Source organism: Hesperophylax consimilis, chromosome 6, assembly GCF_061612785.1.
Source record: "Hesperophylax consimilis isolate HC1 chromosome 6, BYU_Hcon_1.0, whole genome shotgun sequence".
Classification (NCBI taxonomy): Eukaryota; Metazoa; Arthropoda; class Insecta; order Trichoptera; family Limnephilidae; genus Hesperophylax; species Hesperophylax consimilis.
In genome coordinates this window covers 23,956,414-23,975,788 of record NC_142841.1, presented here as the reverse complement: position 1 = coordinate 23,975,788, position 19,375 = coordinate 23,956,414, and the positions used below count along the sequence as shown (strand labels likewise).

The 19,375-nt window shown below is 33.9% G+C and overlaps 1 protein-coding gene across 1 annotated transcript; it reads right to left on the bottom strand.

Moving 5' to 3' along the window:
• Nucleotides 1-2,954: 2,954 nt before the first annotated feature.
• On the bottom strand, nucleotides 2,955-14,101 carry LOC149423105 (uncharacterized). Its single transcript, XM_089632857.1, has 6 exons — nucleotides 13,820-14,101; nucleotides 11,497-11,685; nucleotides 8,986-9,149; nucleotides 7,588-7,735; nucleotides 4,947-5,076; nucleotides 2,955-3,410 (listed from the first exon to the last, which is right to left on the bottom strand). The coding sequence occupies exons 1-6, from the start codon at nucleotides 14,081-14,083 to the stop codon at nucleotides 3,325-3,327; spliced, it is 981 nt and encodes a 326-aa protein (XP_089488983.1). The 5' UTR covers nucleotides 14,084-14,101; the 3' UTR covers nucleotides 2,955-3,324.
• Nucleotides 14,102-19,375: the final 5,274 nt, after the last annotated feature.

The following is a 19,375-nucleotide window of genomic DNA, read 5'->3' as shown; positions in this document are numbered from 1 at the left end:
TTTTTATTTCCAAAAATATATTTTAATTTAAAAAAATTATATTTTATTACCAACATTTTTTTGTAATACCACACCCAACAAGAAGATTCACAAGAAATTCGCAGTGGAAGATACTCTCAGTATCACCCTGGTGAACCATTTAGAATTGAAACGTTGCTTGAAATTGCTTAGCTGTGTTTAGTGACCAGATTTGAATAGCCAGGTACTTCCTCCACTTTACACTTCCCATCTCATTTCCCTTCTTCAGTCTCATAGCATACCGAAATTAGAGATACCGTAGCCTCACTGATTCCAGATGTTTGGAGCAGTTGGTCTTGTGTGGAATTAACATTAAAAAATATGATTAAAATATAGCAATAAAAACAATAAAAATGTTTCTTTTACATATTTTGAATGTCAAATTTATTCAATTTTTCCTTTATTTTTAAAAACCACCCTTACCGGAGAAAATATTATACTTTTTTTTTTTTTTGTATTAGGCAATTCACCCTAAGAAGAGTGCTATGTGGATATTATACTTTATTTATTTATTTATTTATTATTTTATTTACGCCCTAATGGGCTTTTACATGAAAATATACATTTACATTGATTACAATAATTGAACATAAGAAGATAAATGGAGTTAATTGTAAGAAAGCAACACATATAATAAAATTTTGTGCAAATTAGCAAAACACTAATAAGATGGATTCAATATAAAATATACCCAAGCATGAAATAGTAAGTAAAAGAAAGTTCAACATAAAAAGTAAGTAAGTGGGTGTGTTTAAACCCAGTATTAATTGTGTGTTTAACAAATCGATAAACCAATATAAATTAGAGTGTAACTTACTCGTGAGGTAAAGAACATTATAACAGAGATTTAAAAAAAAAATAACAAAATAAGAGTTGCACCTGTAAAAAGCAAAAACTAATAGAATTTAGCAATATCGACATGAATAAGAAATAATAAGATCTGAGATGGAACATAGTGTTATGTATAAAAAGTAGTTAGTAGGTATATGCATACAATTATAAGTGTATAGTAGAGCAAATAAAAAACAAACAAATATGGATATAATTTACTTGAAAGGTTTCGAATGGGAGAAGATGTAATAAAATTATTAAAGCTATAAAAGTTAATTATTAGCCGATAGAATCGAAATAAGTTGCCTTGTACTATACCACGTGTTTGTACTTTTACTTACCTTGTACTATACCTGTTTATACTACGTGTTAAGGGATAGACCTGACATTCTTTAACCAGGGATTCCTGCAATAATTTGTAAAGTTTTGAGTAAAAAAAATAAATGAACTTTTGAAATACATTCGGTGTATTTTTGAGGTTTTGGTTTTTTTTTTCGTCAACTAATCAAAAAAAATCTTGCATATGTGGTCAGTGTGCACTCGGCCAAGTAACCTCCCAATTCCTTATCCCAACCCTAATTATCCACAACTACTGATTTTTATGTTGTATGTTGAAAAAATATACAACAATAATTTAGAAAAATGCACGTGTTAGTGGGTATTATAAAATAAATTCAATTTTTTTGCAATTTTTCTATGGCAAGTACGTATCTACAAAATTAGGGGTATTTTTGCAAAACTGACTTATTACATTTGATCTTTTTATTGGGAAATCACAAAAAACAGGTGTCAAATGTATGATATTATATCTGTGTTTCTTAAGTGGTAGATTACCTTAATATAATACAACATACAATAACTTTCAAACAAGTCGGCCATTTTGTAAGTGAACAAATGGTCGGTTTATATTGGCTGAAATAGAATAAGCCTATTTTTATATAACATTGGATGGAATAAGACGAGTTTGCAAGAAACGGAAGTTTTTTTAAGTTATTTTTCTATGGGAATAAGTACCTTTTGCAACATAGTATTGCAAAATATTGTATAGAAATATATTTAGAAAAAATATTGCATTCACAGGTCAAATAAGATAACAATTGGAATAAGTCAGTTTTGTAAAAATACCCCTCAATACAATGTTGTAAAAAATACTCAGAACCGAGTTATAATGGTTTATTAAGAGCTTCACTAGTTTAGTGTCTAGTGGATCGAAGTAATATTAATGACATTTCAGTGTGGTGTTGTGCCTGTGGTCACGTAATGAAAGTTGAGTGTAAAATTGAAATTTAAAAAAATTAAAATATTTTAACAAAATCAATGGAATTCAAGTAAATAATTAAAAATACTTAGTGCACACAATAAATATATATCTGTCTCCCTTTCTATAATGATCATATATATTATTAACATATTTAGAAATTATTATAAACATAGCTTGATATTTTCATTTAAAAGTTTACAATAGACGTTTCCGTATAATTTGAAATATTTCTATAAAACAGAAAACCGCCAAAGACCCGGTCAAGTTTTTTTTAAATAATGAATTATTTTTATATAAACCAAAAAAATTGAAGTGACAAACACGTTTATAATACGTTGGTATAACACTTTTTAAAATTATTTTCATATTAAGTGCTAAATAAAATGCACTTAAAAAACATCGGTAAGCGATTTTAAAAACTTTAGCTATGTTAGTCTAGTTTTTTATTTCATTTGTACATCTCCGTTTATAATATGAAATTTTGAAAGAGTCTTTCATCTGCTTTCAAACACAGTATTTAATTTTGGGATTCGTTCATAAAAGCAAAACTATTTAAAATTGAATTTCAAGAGAAAATATTTGATGACGACAATACATTTTTTTCTAGAAAAAAATCAACCCTTAAAAAACGACGTTTTTTTCTAAATATTATACACATATTTCTCACTCTTTTTATTAATAAATGTAGTTTTTTGTACTTAGGATTGAACCTTCCTCTCCAGGGACTGACTAAAGTGAGTGAACCGCGCTATCACTTAAGCCAAATCCTAATTGGATGGTACCGAGATTTATTTAGTATTATATCAACTGCAACTGTAAGTTTTTATAACGTCATCCAATTTCAGAGAAATGCGCGTATGTGCGTGAGTGCCACCAGATGTTGATACAATGCATTGTCATGTCATCGACAACGAGTCTATCTCCCGAGTTACAGCTCAATTGAATGTCAGGAATTGTTTTAATTTCCACTTCTAAGAAGTCATTTGATTCATTCATTAATTTATTTATTCATTAATATTTTGCTTAGTAGTAATATAAATATTATAATGAACAATAAACTTAACAATAATTATGAATTATTATAGATAATTTGTGACGCCTCAATAGGCCCATCCCTGTCTGTATGGTGTACAAAATGGAGGAACTACATCGCCACCCGGCTGGTAACATTGTGTGGCGGATTAAGGAAGGGGCTGCTCATAGCATTGGTTTTGTTAATCATATTCCGCTCCAATAGTGATGCTAATCTCTCCTGGTAGGACTTCCGTCTTGTGGTACCAGCGATTTGTGTCGAGAACAACTGAAAACAAACACAATAAGTTTATAGTTTTGTTTAAGTTTGTAGTCACTCCATAACTCATCGCTACGCTACCTTTTCTACCCCGCTGCATACCAAAGTTCTGGCCAGGATTCCTCGACACACAAGAAAGTGAAAATATATTTATAAAAGAGATACCTCAATTTTTTTGAAGTGAAACTTCTTTAGGCGCGTAATGGATTTTCGGGGACGGAGTAAAACCGAGTCAGGATCGACACGAAAATGCGGGTACCCCCACCACCGCTCACCGTTCACCGTTCACTGTTTTCAGTAAAAGCAACAAATCATTAGCATGCGCATAAAAGTTTTTATGTGTTTTATTTAAGTACTTTTTTACTCGGTAGTATAATTTTGTTTGGCGCATGCCTTAGCTGTGGTACAGACGTGGACAGGGCTTTCCTGTACCGTCCGTCCGCCGTTCAGTCTGGTTTAGTCGTCCGTCGAGAGCGCTCGCGTCGCGCGCTTTGCCGTTCCATTCGTATTCCAGTATATAAATATTGTTTACTGTCGAGGAAGTTGTTATAAACTTTAAAAAATATGTTTAAAATGCCGTGTAAATATACGTGTTGTGCGTTCAGCTTGCTGCTGCTGGTTTTAGTGAGTAGTGCTGCCTCCAAAAATGTGGATAATTCCGATAGAACCTTCGAGGAAAGCAATTGCAGTAAGGTGAGACAGTTCCTCGAGACCAGGAACATCTCGGCTGTACCGGCTCGAGGCGCAGACGACAAAGGTAAGAAACCGACAAACCAACAGAACCCACATTCATAAATTGTGGTTCATACGGTTTGGTACAGAATTTCAGTGTTAAAAATGAGTAGTGACGAGATATTTAATTGTAATATTGTTATTTATGTAATATTGTATACTTGTGAATAAATTGAAAATTTTTGGAACTATACATTAATCGAACGTCATTCATCTATAAGAAAATATTAGAAAAAGCAAATCCATGCTTCGTCGTTGAATTATTTAACCTCTAATTTTCAAACTAACCTAAGAGAGAAAATAGAGATGATGAAATGAAAATAGAGAGAGAGGAATACTAGAAGTTTCTCTTCTGTCTTGCGTAGGCTTGACACACCCACTTTTTTTTTTTTTATGAATATGTATCAAGAACTTTTTTGTCATTTATGGTGCAGTGCCAGACCTATGCGGGCGTAATTGTAGCAGTCCGCTCCGGGCACCGAATTGCCAAGGCGCAATGGCTCTGATTTTATCTAACAGTTCTAACATCACCCTTGAGATTATTTTTCAAAAAAACGATGCTACGTAAGCAAAAAATCTTCAGAATATTATTGAATTCAGCAGCAATACATAGACGTCTACTGGTTTTGACAAGTGGAGCCAAAATTTTACTCGCTTCGTTTGGCTCAGGGCCGGGTCTGTGTATTCTAAATCACAGAACGTTGAAACAATACTTGATCGATGGGCCTGCTTCTTGACCTTTTCAGCTATTGAAAAACACAAACTTCGGCACTGATGGTGTTTATAAAATAAATAAATAAACAAAAGCCTAACTGATCTCTCCCGGGTGAACTGTGACCTCCATACTGCTGCAGGAGTAGAAACACTCCGGGGGTGGCGCCAGTTGCCATCGCTTCCTTCCCTTCAACTGGGCCTGCCATGAGGGGTGCACCACATTATCCACCTGAAATCAGAAGTTGCATATCGGTCCGTATGTTAATGGGGGTAAGGCTTTATTTTTTTAAATACAGATCTACAGTTTTATTCGGAGGTTGATGAGATTTTACTCACTCGACCTTCAAAACAAAGGGGAAAATTATTCTTCAAATATATTTTTTAAAGTAAACTCTGTGTAAAGCCCCGGCAACGCCCGGGACTAGTGAGTAATATCATCCAACTTTTGACATTTCTCATACATTCTGATGGCAGTATGCTACACTAGCGCCTAGCGCCTATCGCCTCGTAGCGGCAAGAGTTGTGAGGCTTCGCTTGAGTAAAATACAAATAAAAAATATAAATTTAAACTACTAAAAAAATTTTTTTGAAGTGAAACTTCTTTAGGCGCGTAATGGATTTTCGGGGACGGAGTAAAACCGAGTCAGGATCGACACGAAAATGCGGGTACCCCCACCACCGCTCACCGTTCACCGTTCACTGTTTTCAGTAAAAGCAACAAATCATTAGCATGCGCATAAAAGTTTTTATGTGTTTTATTTAAGTACTTTTTTACTCGGTAGTATAATTTTGTTTGGCGCATGCCTTAGCTGTGGTACAGACGTGGACAGGGCTTTCCTGTACCGTCCGTTCGCCGTTCAGTCTGGTTTAGTCGTCCGTCGAGAGCGCTCGCGTCGCGCGCTTTGCCGTTCCATTCGTATTCCAGTATATAAATATTGTTTACTGTCGAGGAAGTTGTTATAAACTTTAAAAAATATGTTTAAAATGCCGTGTAAATATACGTGTTGTGCGTTCAGCTTGCTGCTGCTGGTTTTAGTGAGTAGTGCTGCCTCCAAAAATGTGGATAATTCCGATAGAACCTTCGAGGAAAGCAATTGCAGTAAGGTGAGACAGTTCCTCGAGACCAGGAACATCTCGGCTGTACCGGCTCGAGGCGCAGACGACAATGGTAAGAAACCGACAAACCAACAGAACCCACATTCATAAATTGTGGTTCATACGGTTTGGTACAGAATTTCAGTGTTAAAAATGAGTAGTGACGAGATATTTAATTGTAATATTGTTATTTATGTAATATTGTATACTTGTGAATAAATTGAAAATTTTTGGAACTATACATTAATCGAACGTCATTCATCTATAAGAAAATATTAGAAAAAGCAAATCCATGCTTCGTCGTTGAATTATTTAACCTCTAATTTTCAAACTAACCTAAGAGAGAAAATAGAGATGATGAAATGAAAATAGAGAGAGAGGAATACTAGAAGTTTCACTTCTGTCTTGCGTAGGCTTGACACACCCACTTTTTTTTTTCAATGTAAATGTATAAAGGCATAAAGGAAACAACTTTTAAAAAATACATTATTAAAGCTAAGATTATCTGTGACAGTTTCACTTGATAAAAGTTTTGGCTTTCTTATAAAATTATTTAGAAAAAAGACGTTCGATTAATGTATAGTTCCAAAAATTTTCAATTTATTCACAAGTATACAATATTACATAAATAACAATATTACAATTAAATATCTCGTCACTACTCATTTTTAACACTGAAATTCTGTACCAAACCGTATGAACCACAATTTATGAATTTGGGTTCTGTTGGTTTGTCGGTTTCTTACCTTTGTCGTCTGCGCCTCGAGCCGGTACAGCCGAGATGTTCCTGGTCTCGAGGAACTGTCTCACCTTACTGCAATTGCTTTCCTCGAAGGTTCTATCGGAATTATCCACATTTTTGGAGGCAGCACTACTCACTAAAACCAGCAGCAGCAAGCTGAACGCACAACACGTATATTTACACGGCATTTTAAACATATTTTTTAAAGTTTATAACAACTTCCTCGACAGTAAACAATATTTATATACTGGAATACGAATGGAACGGCAAAGCGCGCGACGCGAGCGCTCTCGACGGACGACTAAACCAGACTGAACGGCGGACGGACGGTACAGGAAAGCCCTGTCCACGTCTGTACCACAGCTAAGGCATGCGCCAAACAAAATTATACTACCGAGTAAAAAAGTACTTAAATAAAACACATAAAAACTTTTATGCGCATGCTAATGATTTGTTGCTTTTACTGAAAACAGTGAACGGTGAACGGTGAGCGGTGGTGGGGGTACCCGCATTTTCGTGTCGATCCTGACTCGGTTTTACTCCGTCCCCGAAAATCCATTACGCGCCTAAAGAAGTTTCACTTCAATAAATAAAAACCAGTTTTTTGCTTGAAATCGAACGTTTCTGGACTCCGTTTGTCAAGCGATTTTAATGCCTATTACATACAATATAAGGTATACCAAGAATATACACATTTTTGGCTTGTAGCTTGCTCTTAAGATTAATTATGTAGGGCTTGATCTCAAGTGAGCTTGAGCCCAGCTCACTCAGGAGCGGCACTTGGTGCTGGTGTTGGCGGAGACCACTAGCCGCATCCTGGCTCCATTGACCGGGTATCTCATCAGGCCGGCTAATCCATTTAGTTTTAGTTCTGTAAACATTATCGATTATTATAGAACTTACGTGCATTTGGGCACCATCTCCTGGTCCACCCATGAATATCCAATCCACGGCATTATTTTCCGCTGACTCGGGGAGAAAGTAAGGGCGACTGTAGTGCTGCCGCAATAGTCTGGCTGCTTTGTCGTGGCAGTTGCTCCAACCAATATACCTGCATTAAGTTATTAATTCAATTTTAACATTTAACAATTTGTCCGATTTTAAATGCACACTTAGTGTAAATTACCGTAGCCCGTGGAATGTTTAACTTCTTAATCTCGAACACTCAAAGTCTGTCGAACGGTGAGCTCTGACGTCGTGAAACTTAAGTATTCCGGCTGCTCTTTTTGTTTGATTTTTTTAAGGTTAACGCAATGTTCGTAACAAGCGCCATTGCTTTGAATTATCAATTAAAGTTCAGCACTCTAAAATTCACAATGTTTAGTCTGCTAAAGCAAAAAAAACAATAAAAATACACACTTACTTAAAGCAAGAAAAATGTATAAGATTTCTAGTAAAAATACACACTTTGTAGTCTGCTAAAGCATTGAAAATGTATAAGATTTCCAGTAAAAATATGTAATCTGCTAAAAAACAAATAAATTGATAAGATATAAAGTAAAAAAATGAATAATGTAAACTTTAAAGTTTATATCAAATATATGTAAAACGTTAGAAATGACTTCTCAAACTTCACCAATTACAGATATTTTGACATTCCTATTTTGATTATCACAGAATAAAATTAAGTTTTAAATTAATAATATGTTTTTAAATGCCCCGGGGGATGAAAATGTAATGTCTAAGCCAATTGCGAAAAAAATATATTTACAGAACCTCCAAAAATGGCTTGAAGTATGTCGTATTTTTCAATTTTAAGTCGCCAATGTTGGCAGCCGCTGTATCCCCGTTTCGTACAAACTATATTTTTGTAGCGGCGCACAGTGGCGGATTTTGATGTTTTGACGCAACTTTATTTTTGTTAATTTTTATTAATTGAAAAAGTGTGGTCTTGTCAGAACTTATATTCCTACGATATTGAAAATTCTGCATTAAAAATGTTGTTGCGTGAGTAAATGGATATAAAGTTTTATATTATTTTTCCATGCACAAATAAGATAAAACAATGACATCCTTTCAAAATTCTTGTAAAATTTTGAAAATAATTTTATTCCTACTTCATTAAAGATAAACAATGGTAAAAAATTGTTTACTTTGAACCAAGAAAACTTATGTAATTAAAAAATGAATTACTTAATAAAGCACATACCTTCGAGAATATGTACCGACATAAACAACTTCAGCACATCTGCAAAGACACCTGTTTTGTGACTGTTTGAAACTTCAACTTCGCGGCAGTTTGAAACTTCCATTACATTTTGAGTAATTTGACAGTAAACTAATCAACTAAATTATATTTACCATGGCTTTGTTCCTTGTGTGAGATTTGCCCTCTCTCCGTCCATCTGCAGTGCATCTTGAAGGCTATCAAAGTCAGTTTTGTACGGGAAGAATTGGCAGTCCCGAGCAGCATTACCCAACTCGGTTTCTCGATACACTTTGTGGAAAAACCAAAAATCGAATACCTAAGGAAAATAAATAAACGCTGTATCTGATTATTATCTTACTGACTGTACAGTTTAGGATTGTTGTAAACAGAAGTGCCTCCCTCTATTTTTTTCAAATATAACTGTTTTTAGTTATAAGGATTAACTTCTAGAAGTTTATGTTTTTAAGATCTGAATTAAAAGTGGCAGCGCGTAGAGCATGTACATATAATTTTAGATGATAATTGGAAAAGTTCTTTGAAATTCTCGGTGTTTTTTTTCTCAATACTTCAGAAGTTATTACTAATTTCATATAAAATGAAAAATCTTACACAGAATACCAAACATATAAGATTTAGTGATATTTAAAAAATAAATTAAATTAAACATTAAAAAAATACTCTATCTCTATCTCTAGATAATAAAGGTAATTTAAAAAATAACATTCAAAAATATAAAAATGTATATTTTTTATAATTTTATTAGTTCTGGAGAGTGGTGAAAAATGCTTAAATTTATGTACTCGTATTTTCAAATATACACACCAGGTCTGAAAGGGTTAATCCATTGTAACATTAGTCATTAACTCAGTGAAATATGATTAAAAATAAAACACCGAAATTAAAAAGATAACCGTCGTAACGTAGTGCTTTGGTCCATGGATGACTAAAGGATCTGGGTTTGAGTCTCACTTGCGGACTTTAATATTAATAATTAATATTCTGTGATTGAATAAAATTTCCTATTGAAGATTATAAAAACCACACTGATGAGTTTGATTCTGTAAATAGCATAACTAATAAAATCATAAGATCCCTAAGGTGTATGTGTGTAGACGTTATTTGTTTATAATCGAGTGAAAAAAATGGAGACTGCAAGTAATGCAAAGCTAGAGTAGGGTTAATTTTATATTATTTTTTATAAATTAATTACAATTTTTTTATGATTTTTTCAACTACCGTACTAGGCTTGGGCACGAATTATGGTAGTCGTGCATGATTTAAATTATAATTAATAATAACTGAATGTGTTCGCATTGTGTATGGGTCCCGAGCTTCAGAAAGAAAGAGAAAAGTTCTCCATCATGGCATAAGCAATATTTTCATTTATTGCCAGGATATTCGTGTGTAAATATATTATTTTTAGAAGAAAAAAATTCAAGAAAAAAACACATTTGAATATTAACAAAACATATACCTATTTGCACCACCATGGAAAATAAAATTGAAATTAAAATGAATGATGTAAATGATTTTTAAAGAAAATTGAAATAAAAACCCAAATCTTAAAGAGTGAGATTAAAATATATATATATATATATATATATATATTTTTTTTTTAATTTTTTTTAATTGTACAACAGAACATTCGTTCCAGTTACAGTACAATTTTACAAAAAGTATAATTTTACATCATATCAGCATTTGGGTAAGTGACTCTTCAATAATTGTTTTAGGTCGTTTAAAGAACAGTCATTTACATCCAAATTCTTTGCTAGTTCGTTCAACAGCACCACTCCCCTCGTCATGCTATGCTTTGCCAGGACGTCGGTTTTGCCTTTTGGTACTCTAAATAAGTCATGGTATCGACTTCTGCTGTAGTGGTCTGGTACATATAAATCATAGCATCCCAAGAGGAATGGGCTATCAATAAAATTGTTCCAAATTTTGAAAGATATAGTGGCTAGGCTTGCTTTCCGCCTAGTTTCCAGACTCACAGAATTGGTTTCCTCGAGTAAGTCGATATGGTGCATGAATCTGGGATAGGTTCCATGCGTCCGCATATAGACATACCTGAGGAATTTCTTCTGGATTTGCTCTATCATTTCAATGTACTTCTGGTGATACGGTGCCCAAACATCGCTCGCATACTCCAGCTTGCTTCTCAGTATGCCATCGAACAATGCTAACATAGCATCTTGGTTATTGAACTGCTTGCATGTCCTAATGACGAACCCAAGAAGTTTGTAGCAAGACTGAGTGAGCTGCGATAATATATGGCCAGAGAATTTCAGTTCGGGATCAAAGACGACACCGAGATCCTTTACGGAATTTACACGTGATAGTGTTTCGCCCTTTATCTTATAATCGTAAAGTATAGTGTTTAAAGAGCGAGTGTAAGACATAGTGACACATTTTTTTGTATTGAAATCTAATTATATGTACGATTTGTGTATAAATTTATACCAATTGTATCCAACAATAATTAGTAATGAGTAAGAATAATAAAAGAACACTTAGATGGTTTGGGAATGAACGAAGAAAAGTGTGTAAAGAGGGTTACGTGATCGAGGGATCAATTGATTCTCGTGACTGGTAATCCGGAGGTCGCAGGTTCAAGTCCCGGCGTATGCAAGTAAATTGTATTTGATTGATATGTGTTCTACCTCCAATGCAGTCCACGAAGTAGTTGCATCCGTAACGACAATGGGTACACCGTTATAGGCGTAATCGCTTTCGAATTCATCCGGAGTCAGGTTAGACACTCGTTTAACGGAGAGAACATCGCTGCACAGAGAACAGTGTTCTGGGGGTCTGGTTGCCTTCGTTACCATTGATGGCATGTCTATCCAGCACTGGAAAATAAATGCAATATTTGGATAGCGGAATAATTGTCAAACTACAGTAATTAATAATTTATTGGAGTATTGTCCCAATTGACATGTGATGAAAAAGAGCTACAGAACCGTTCAGTCTTTTGTTGTCCTTCATTTTCGCTTTCTGCCTTTCTGCTGTCTTTTGCCATCTCATTCATACTAGAAGTTAGACGTACGCAGTGGCGGCTCGTGACTTTTGGGTTACTAAAATGCTAATATTACAAAAAATGGCTTTATTGATGTTGTTGTAGCTAAAAAAGATTTTTCAATTTTTTTTTTCGTAAAATCTATTTTTTTATGAATATTTTCAGGAGATCCGTGCGGCAAATCACGTCCAAGCTGAAATTGCCTGAAAATTTTCATACAAAAAAACGAATTTCCGAAAAATAAAGCCATTTTTGTTAAATTAGCATTTTAGTAATCCAAAAGTAACGAACCGTCACTGCGTACGACCAACTTCTAGTATGAACGAGATAAAAAAAATCGTTTTCAGCTACAACAACATCAATAAAGCCATTTTTTGTAATATTATCACTCCCAAAGGTCACATAGTAATAAATTTGTGTAAGGAAACCTGAAATTTTAATTATAACAAAACTAGCTAAAGTCACCGGCGTCGCACGGGCTTTACATGGAGTTATTCAAAATCAGATGTGGACAGAAATTTTTATCTTATTTTGAACGTCAAACGTGTAAAATTTGATCAAGAAGTATGACATTCTGCTTTAAGGGGTGGGAAAATGGGGTAAGTGTGGTTTCAAAAAATATCATATAGACATTGACCTTTCTCTTGTTTTGAAAGTCAAGTATGCAAAATTTCATCTATCTCGAATAAAAGTGTATATTTTTATAAAAATCTAATCCACGAAGCCGACAATCTTCTTCACATAAATAGATATTATAGATTGAACCAAAACAAATTTAAAGATAGACGAATGAAAATGTAAGTTGGGCAGTCAAAACATTTCTTAAATAATGTATAATCTTTTACTAAATAAAAATAAATAAAAAAAAATTAAAAAAACACTGGAAAATATTGAAAACCCATGCGAAATATGTAAAAACGTCATAAAACCTCAAAAATATTAGAAAAACTTTATTTTTGTGTGAAATTATAGAAAAACACGAAAAATGGTATTAAACTTCGAAATTCGTCGAAAAACACTGATAAATATTGAAAAACCATGCGAAATGTGTAAAAACGTCATAAAACCTCATAAATATTAGAAAAACGTTATTTTTGTGTGAAATTGTGGAAAAACGCGAAAAATGGTATTAAACTTCGAAATTCGTCGAAAAACACTGATAAATATTGAAAAACCATTCAAAATGTGTAAAAACGTCATAAAACATGAAAATATGTAGAAAAACCTTATTTTCGTGTTAAATTGTGGTCAAATAAGAAAAATGGTCTAAAACATCGTAATTCGTCGAAAAACACTGAAAAATATTGAAAAACCATGCAAAATGTGTAAAAACGTCATTAAACCTCAAATATTTTAGAAAAACGTTATTTTAGTTTATTTATTGTGCAAGATATTGATCTTTATCAGATTTTAACAAAATGTTGTTTATTTTGATTACACCATCACGGTTTCAAAATAAGCAGGTATGTAGAACGATTGTTGAAATTTAACTTTTTTATTTTATTTTAAAATCAAGGCTCAGCAATCAAAAATGGCCCTCAACATCACTTTGTAGTTTGCTAACTCAAGTAATTGGTTCCAACTACAGATTATTTAGCTGCAAGTTCAATTATATATGAGTAGTTAGGAAAATGTCTTAAGTTTCAAGTCAAACGTCCTCAAACTGTAAATCTTTGAAATGCATACCAAAATGTCTGAAAACCATTTTCCAGCTTTTCCCGAAATTCCAGTACATAGTTCATAATACATAGAACAAAATCACACAGTTTAAGAACTTTTTTCATTTGAAATCTTTTAAAATTTCCTAACTCGCATAAAATGTACAGATTAATTTGGAACTAAAAACGGCTTCGGAGATAATAGCTATATTGATTTATTCCATGCATGTCGATGTGGACATATTTCCCCTACATGTTGCTAAACGATTTGCCAATAAATGACAATAATAAAATTATTATCTTCCTTACCTGAACTTCTGGATCGGAGTGGAAATTCAAGTAACTCATTGCAAAGAAAACCGCCACAACTACCGCAAAGCAAATAAAACATTTCGAAAACTTCAATTCTTTCTTTTTGAATTTCTGGCAACTTTTGTCATAAGTCTCCAGAAGGGTTGAGATTTCATCTGTCTTCACACCCATCAGCTGGCACTTCTTCAGAATGCTGGAAACCCGCCTGTCCGCTTCTGGTCGGTGCTTGACAGCATTTTTGACCAATTCCGCCGGGGACATGATGTGGCCGGAGTTACTCGTGTCTCGTCAAACGTCTGACTAAATGCGGGGCGAGATTTACTTCGCCCTTATATCGGAAGCTGGAAAATTCAAAAGCAAGGGTTGTGCGTCGATATAAGAAAATAAAAAATTTAAGCAAATTCTAGCAAAAATTTCATCTTTGTCCTCATTAAAAAAAATTATTATATGCCGTGCGTCACATCCTGAAAAATTGTTGTTTAATAGAGGTATTTTTAATCAATAATGTTGAGTTCCCAACTTATTTATTCTATGAGATTCGAAAGTCAAAATCGATTCACCTTTGGGTTTCTATTCCGTGGAAAACCTTTTTTCGTTGATCTATTTCATAGGTTCTATGAAATAGAAATAAAATAAAACTTTACGCAGATTAAAAAAATAACTGGAAACTTATATTTTATCTCGAATGTTTTTCTGTTTTATTTGAAAAGTGTTCAAATGACGTAAAACAAAATAAAACGTTTCTGAAAAATGTTCTCTTACGTTGCAAGTTTATTATAGTCAGTTGGAAACTATTACGAAATATGTGAGATCAGTAGAAATAATCATTGAAAATCTGTTTGCTCTATAAAACAGCAAGAAAAACTATGGAGTCATACAATTTTAGCAGTAACATTTTTAAGTATTCTGATGGACAAAGTAAATTCCGATTATAGACTTGGTAGCAGAGCCAGTAAACCTATTAATTTTTTATGTGAAACCGCACAACCAACTGCTCCCAACCGACTGGGGGCAGTGAGACTATGGCATCCCCAATTGGACTATGTTGTGAGGCTGAATGTAGTGGGGAGGGGAAGGATATGGAGAAGTACCTGGCTATTCAGATCTGGTAAACAAACACGGCCAAAACTGTTTCAAGCCAAGTTTCAACTTCACCAGGGCCATACTGATATTATTTTTTTTAAACACAAATTAATCACATAAAATTTACTTGCGCATGCCTGGAATCAAACTGAACGGGCTTTTTTGTAAAACATCGTAAATATATGTATATATTTTAATATGATCGATCAGCGCACCTTTTTAACCATAAAATCAAAGCACACATTATTGAAAGCCCCTTGTATAAAAGTTGCAAGTCTGTTACCGGTACCATGAAAGCTCTCATTGCTATCTGCCCAGCCAACTGCCTGAATGTGATCAGCCGTGAAATTACGTGTAATTTATTACATTACGCCACTGGAATGGGGCAGATGCGACCATTTTCAACATAAACCAGTTCTTATGTTCAAATTGTTCGATAAATTGGTCGACCGTGGTTTGGTAAAACTCTTCAAGCCGCAAAATGAAAATTTTACCAGAGACGACAAATACGAATAATTACAATTTCGAAAACCCTTAAAAAATCTTGAAGTTAAATATTGTGGTTATTTGTTTTTAAAATTATGAAGTAAAATATTGCAATACTATTTATAACTGTGTAGATAGAGAAACTATAGCGAGTGTTGCTTTTAAGTCATACAGATGGCGCTGTTTAAAAAAAAACGCATTTTTTTACCTGTCTCAGATGACATCTTTTGATATGGGCATATACAAATACGTCAATTCGAATGCAACGTTGTGTCAAAAGTTCAAACCAATCGGTTATATAAGATTTTGAACAAACGAACATCAACATTTTTATTTATATAAATTATGAGAGGTTTGAGGGATGAGTCATTTATTTTACTGTTTTCTAGAAATAACGTACGCATAATAAAATTGTACGCATATATTTTATTTTTATTTTCAAAAACGCCTTAATTAGCAAAAATTACTTTGCCATGTTGTACTTTGAAGACTATTCTAAAATAAACAACTGAACAGTAAACTTCCTAAAAAAGGTGGCTTGAAGGGTTTTACCAAAACACAGTACGTTGTGTTCGAAAACCAATTCCTTCGATCAGTTGCACCGATTGAAACTTTATTGATTTAGCAATGAGTTCGCGTAAGAGAAAAACAGTCGTTAATGTGATAATAATTCGCGAGACGCTCAACTTAAATACTTATTAAGGGCGCGCAGGAGCGCCGAGAAATTTTAACGATAGGTATTTGTAAAAATTATTTCTATTTCGTTCATCTCAGCGGGGACTGCAAAAGCGCTATCGGTGTATTGGTGAACCCCAATGCGTGTGTGTGCGTGGCTGCAGGTGTTGGAAGCACGAATCGTCGCGCCGCGCCCGATAGCGACTTCGCGTCATATTATCGCTATCAGTTCTTATTATTTCATTTACCGTTATTCATTTATTCCAAAAATTAAGTAGGTGCCTAGGTACATATTCGTAATAAAATAGCGAGGTCTACATTATTTAATATTGTATTGTACTTAACTTTATTATTATTATTACTTACTACAAATATGTACGTAGATACATTTATTTTGCCTCCGTGGTTGAGGGGTAAGGCTCTCGACTTCGAGTCCGGAGGTCTCGGATTCAAATCACGGCGTGCGCAAGTAAATTGATTTTAATTAATTTATGTTGTTTCACAATATTAAAAATAATATTCATTAAAAAGAATATTAATTAAATATAATATAAAATAATTGTCTGGAGAAATAATGATACACGCGGCGACTTAGTTACGGCCAAATCAGCTATCAGCTTACAGGGTTTTGTAATACTAGTCCAATTAAGTCGCCAGTTGGGGAATCCACAGTCTCACTGGCTCCAGACGGGAGCAGTTCGGACTCTTGTGCGGTATTCACATAAAAAAGTCACGTCGCAACTCGCAACTAGAGCGCCTGCTGTTCGCTCATCACCTCAGTCACGATGGCTCCTGGGCAAAGAGGTCGTACAAAAGTGGATTTAGCTCCTCATCTGGCGCAGGGTGCATAGTTGGACTACGAACTAAAAAGGTTTTATTTCTGGGAGTGCGAAACTCATACTGCTGCATATGTGCTAGAGCTACTAAACAACACATAGTTGCTTCTGAGCACAGGTGCTTCATAAACTGGGGTGACAGTGCTAATGCCATGAAAGCCCACATTATAGCAGAAGGGTTCTCGAGAAGCATGGAAATGCATGGATTGAAATTTAACAAACTAGTTGGTGATGGCGACTCCAGCATCATGAAAAAAATAATGCAACAAATGCCATATGGTCCTAACCTTATAGTACAAAAAATAGAGTGCAAAAATCACTTACTCCGCAATTTTTGCAACAAAACGAAAGCACGTGGAAAAAAAACCAACAACGCTAAATGCTTTGTACCAGTTCATATAAAGAAAAAGGTTGAAGCAAACGTTTTACGCATGAGAAGAGCTGTAGTTGGAGCAGTAAATTACAGGAAAGAGCAAGAAAACACAGTACAAAGTGATAAAATAAAAAATTTGAAAATGGACATAAAAAATACCGCAAATCATGTGTTTGGTGATCATAAAAATTGTGCATCGTACTATTGCAAGCCGGAGAAGTATACTGATGATCCAAATTTAGTAAGCGATCTTCGAGATTGTGGAATATGGACTGATATCCAACAATTCTTATTGTCTCTAATAGCAAATGCAGAAAGTCTTATTATTGACGTGACAAATAACACTGTGGAGCAATTCAACAACGTTATCGCCAAATTTATAGGTGGAAAAAGGGTAAATTTTACTACAAGAAGATCTTACCAAGCAAGATGTTTTGGAGCAGTAGCTTCGTGGAATAGTGAATTGGCAACCCATTCAAGAATACAAAAGAAAATCCAAGGCCACAGTCCCGGCAAATACACGAAGCACTTTATAGAGAGAAAACGACGTTCGAAGGAGAATACACAAATGTGTCGAAAAAAAAACTAAAGTATAATGAAAATACGACAGAAAAAAGAAAAAAAGTTACAGGGCCCGATGAAAATTATGGTCAATTGGAATTAGAACCAGATATGCCACCTGAAATATTTGAAACGAAAAAAGAGGAATTTCTCAAAGAATTATCTTCAACGAATAAGGAAGAGCTCGAACGGAATACGGTAGGCCAAAGCAATAACAATCTGTGGGCAATTGAAAGACGTAAGCGGATAACGGCGTCTAACTTTGGAAAAATATATAAGCTTCGGCAAAAAACTTCAGTTACGGGAGTATTAAACTCTTTACTGTACTCACAATTCAAAGGAACTATGGCCACAAATTATGGAAAAGAAAATGAAAGCCTAGCAATAGAGCAATTTTCAAAAAAAACAAGTTTGCAGGTATCCGCTTGTGGGCTATTTATCGATAAAACCAAAAACTTTTTAGCGGCAAGTCCGGATGGCCTTATTGGTGAGGATTCTATAATTGAAATTAAATGCCCTTATAGTATAGCAAATATGTCACCAGAAGAGGGAATTGCACAAAAGATAATTGATTACTGTAAATTGGAAGACCATTCTTTAACATTAAAACGGAATCATAATTACTTCTACCAAGTACAAGGCCAGTTACATATTACTCGTCGTAATTATTGTTATTTTGTTGTTTGGAGTCCAAAAGGTTTGCTGTATGAAAAAATTGAGAGGGGCGATGAAATCTGGCAAAAAATCGTTCCACTGTTAGAAAATTTCTACCACCAATGCCTTTTACCAGAAATAATTGACGGTCGCATACCAAGAAATTTACCGGCGAGGGAAAGGTCTGGACCATAAATTGTTTTAATTTCATTGTGTAGATGTTAAACAGTAAATTTTTTTACAATAAAGCGTTTAAAAACAAAAAATATTAGATCATTGAAGAAGATTGAAAATGTCAAGTGATGTAGGAGGTATTCCCAAAAGTGCATTTTTCTGTAATAATATAACGTATTAAAAAAGTTAAATAAAAACTAAACTAGTTATGTGTATGTACCTAATATGTAGCACAATAAACAATATGGTGCCTCTTATACATAGATTTCAATATTCATTTGTATAATATGATATTATAATAACATAATCGATTCAACAACATGTGGTAGATGCATGTACCACTGAACATACGCTGTACCAGCATTCCATCAAACGATCAGTGGTGTATGTACTTACCATCACACATTTTCTTGTAAAATATATATATATTTTTTTTTTAAATCTAGAACAATATATTTAGTCAAATATAAAAGTTTTTTTTGGTTCGGTAGTTGTATCTTAAAAAAAGTGTCCTATAAAGGGATAATATTATGTTGAGTACAACCTTCAAAAGTTATCAAAAAATATTTTAATTAATTTTTGTGTTCCATATCCAACTCGGCAATACGGAACGGAATCATCTCGGGGTCTGTCTGTAACAGGTGTTTTTTTTTTCAATTTTTTTTCCATTAATTTATTTGACGTAAACAAATTAAATTTGTCACAATAACT

Bases quoted from the DNA above. Each gene is read 5' to 3' on its own strand.
- LOC149423105 (XM_089632857.1), bottom strand. From the start codon at position 14,083: ATGTCCCCGGCGGAATTGGTCAAAAATGCTGTCAAGCACCGACCAGAA. The intron at 11,686-13,819 runs GTAAGGAAGATA...TTTATTTTCCAG, and splicing joins ACTCCGATCCAGAAGTTCAG to TGCTGGATAGACATGCCATC. The intron at 3,411-4,946 runs GTTAGGCTTTTG...GTTTGTTTTCAG, and splicing joins AGTTCACCCGGGAGAGATCA to TTGTTCTCGACACAAATCGC.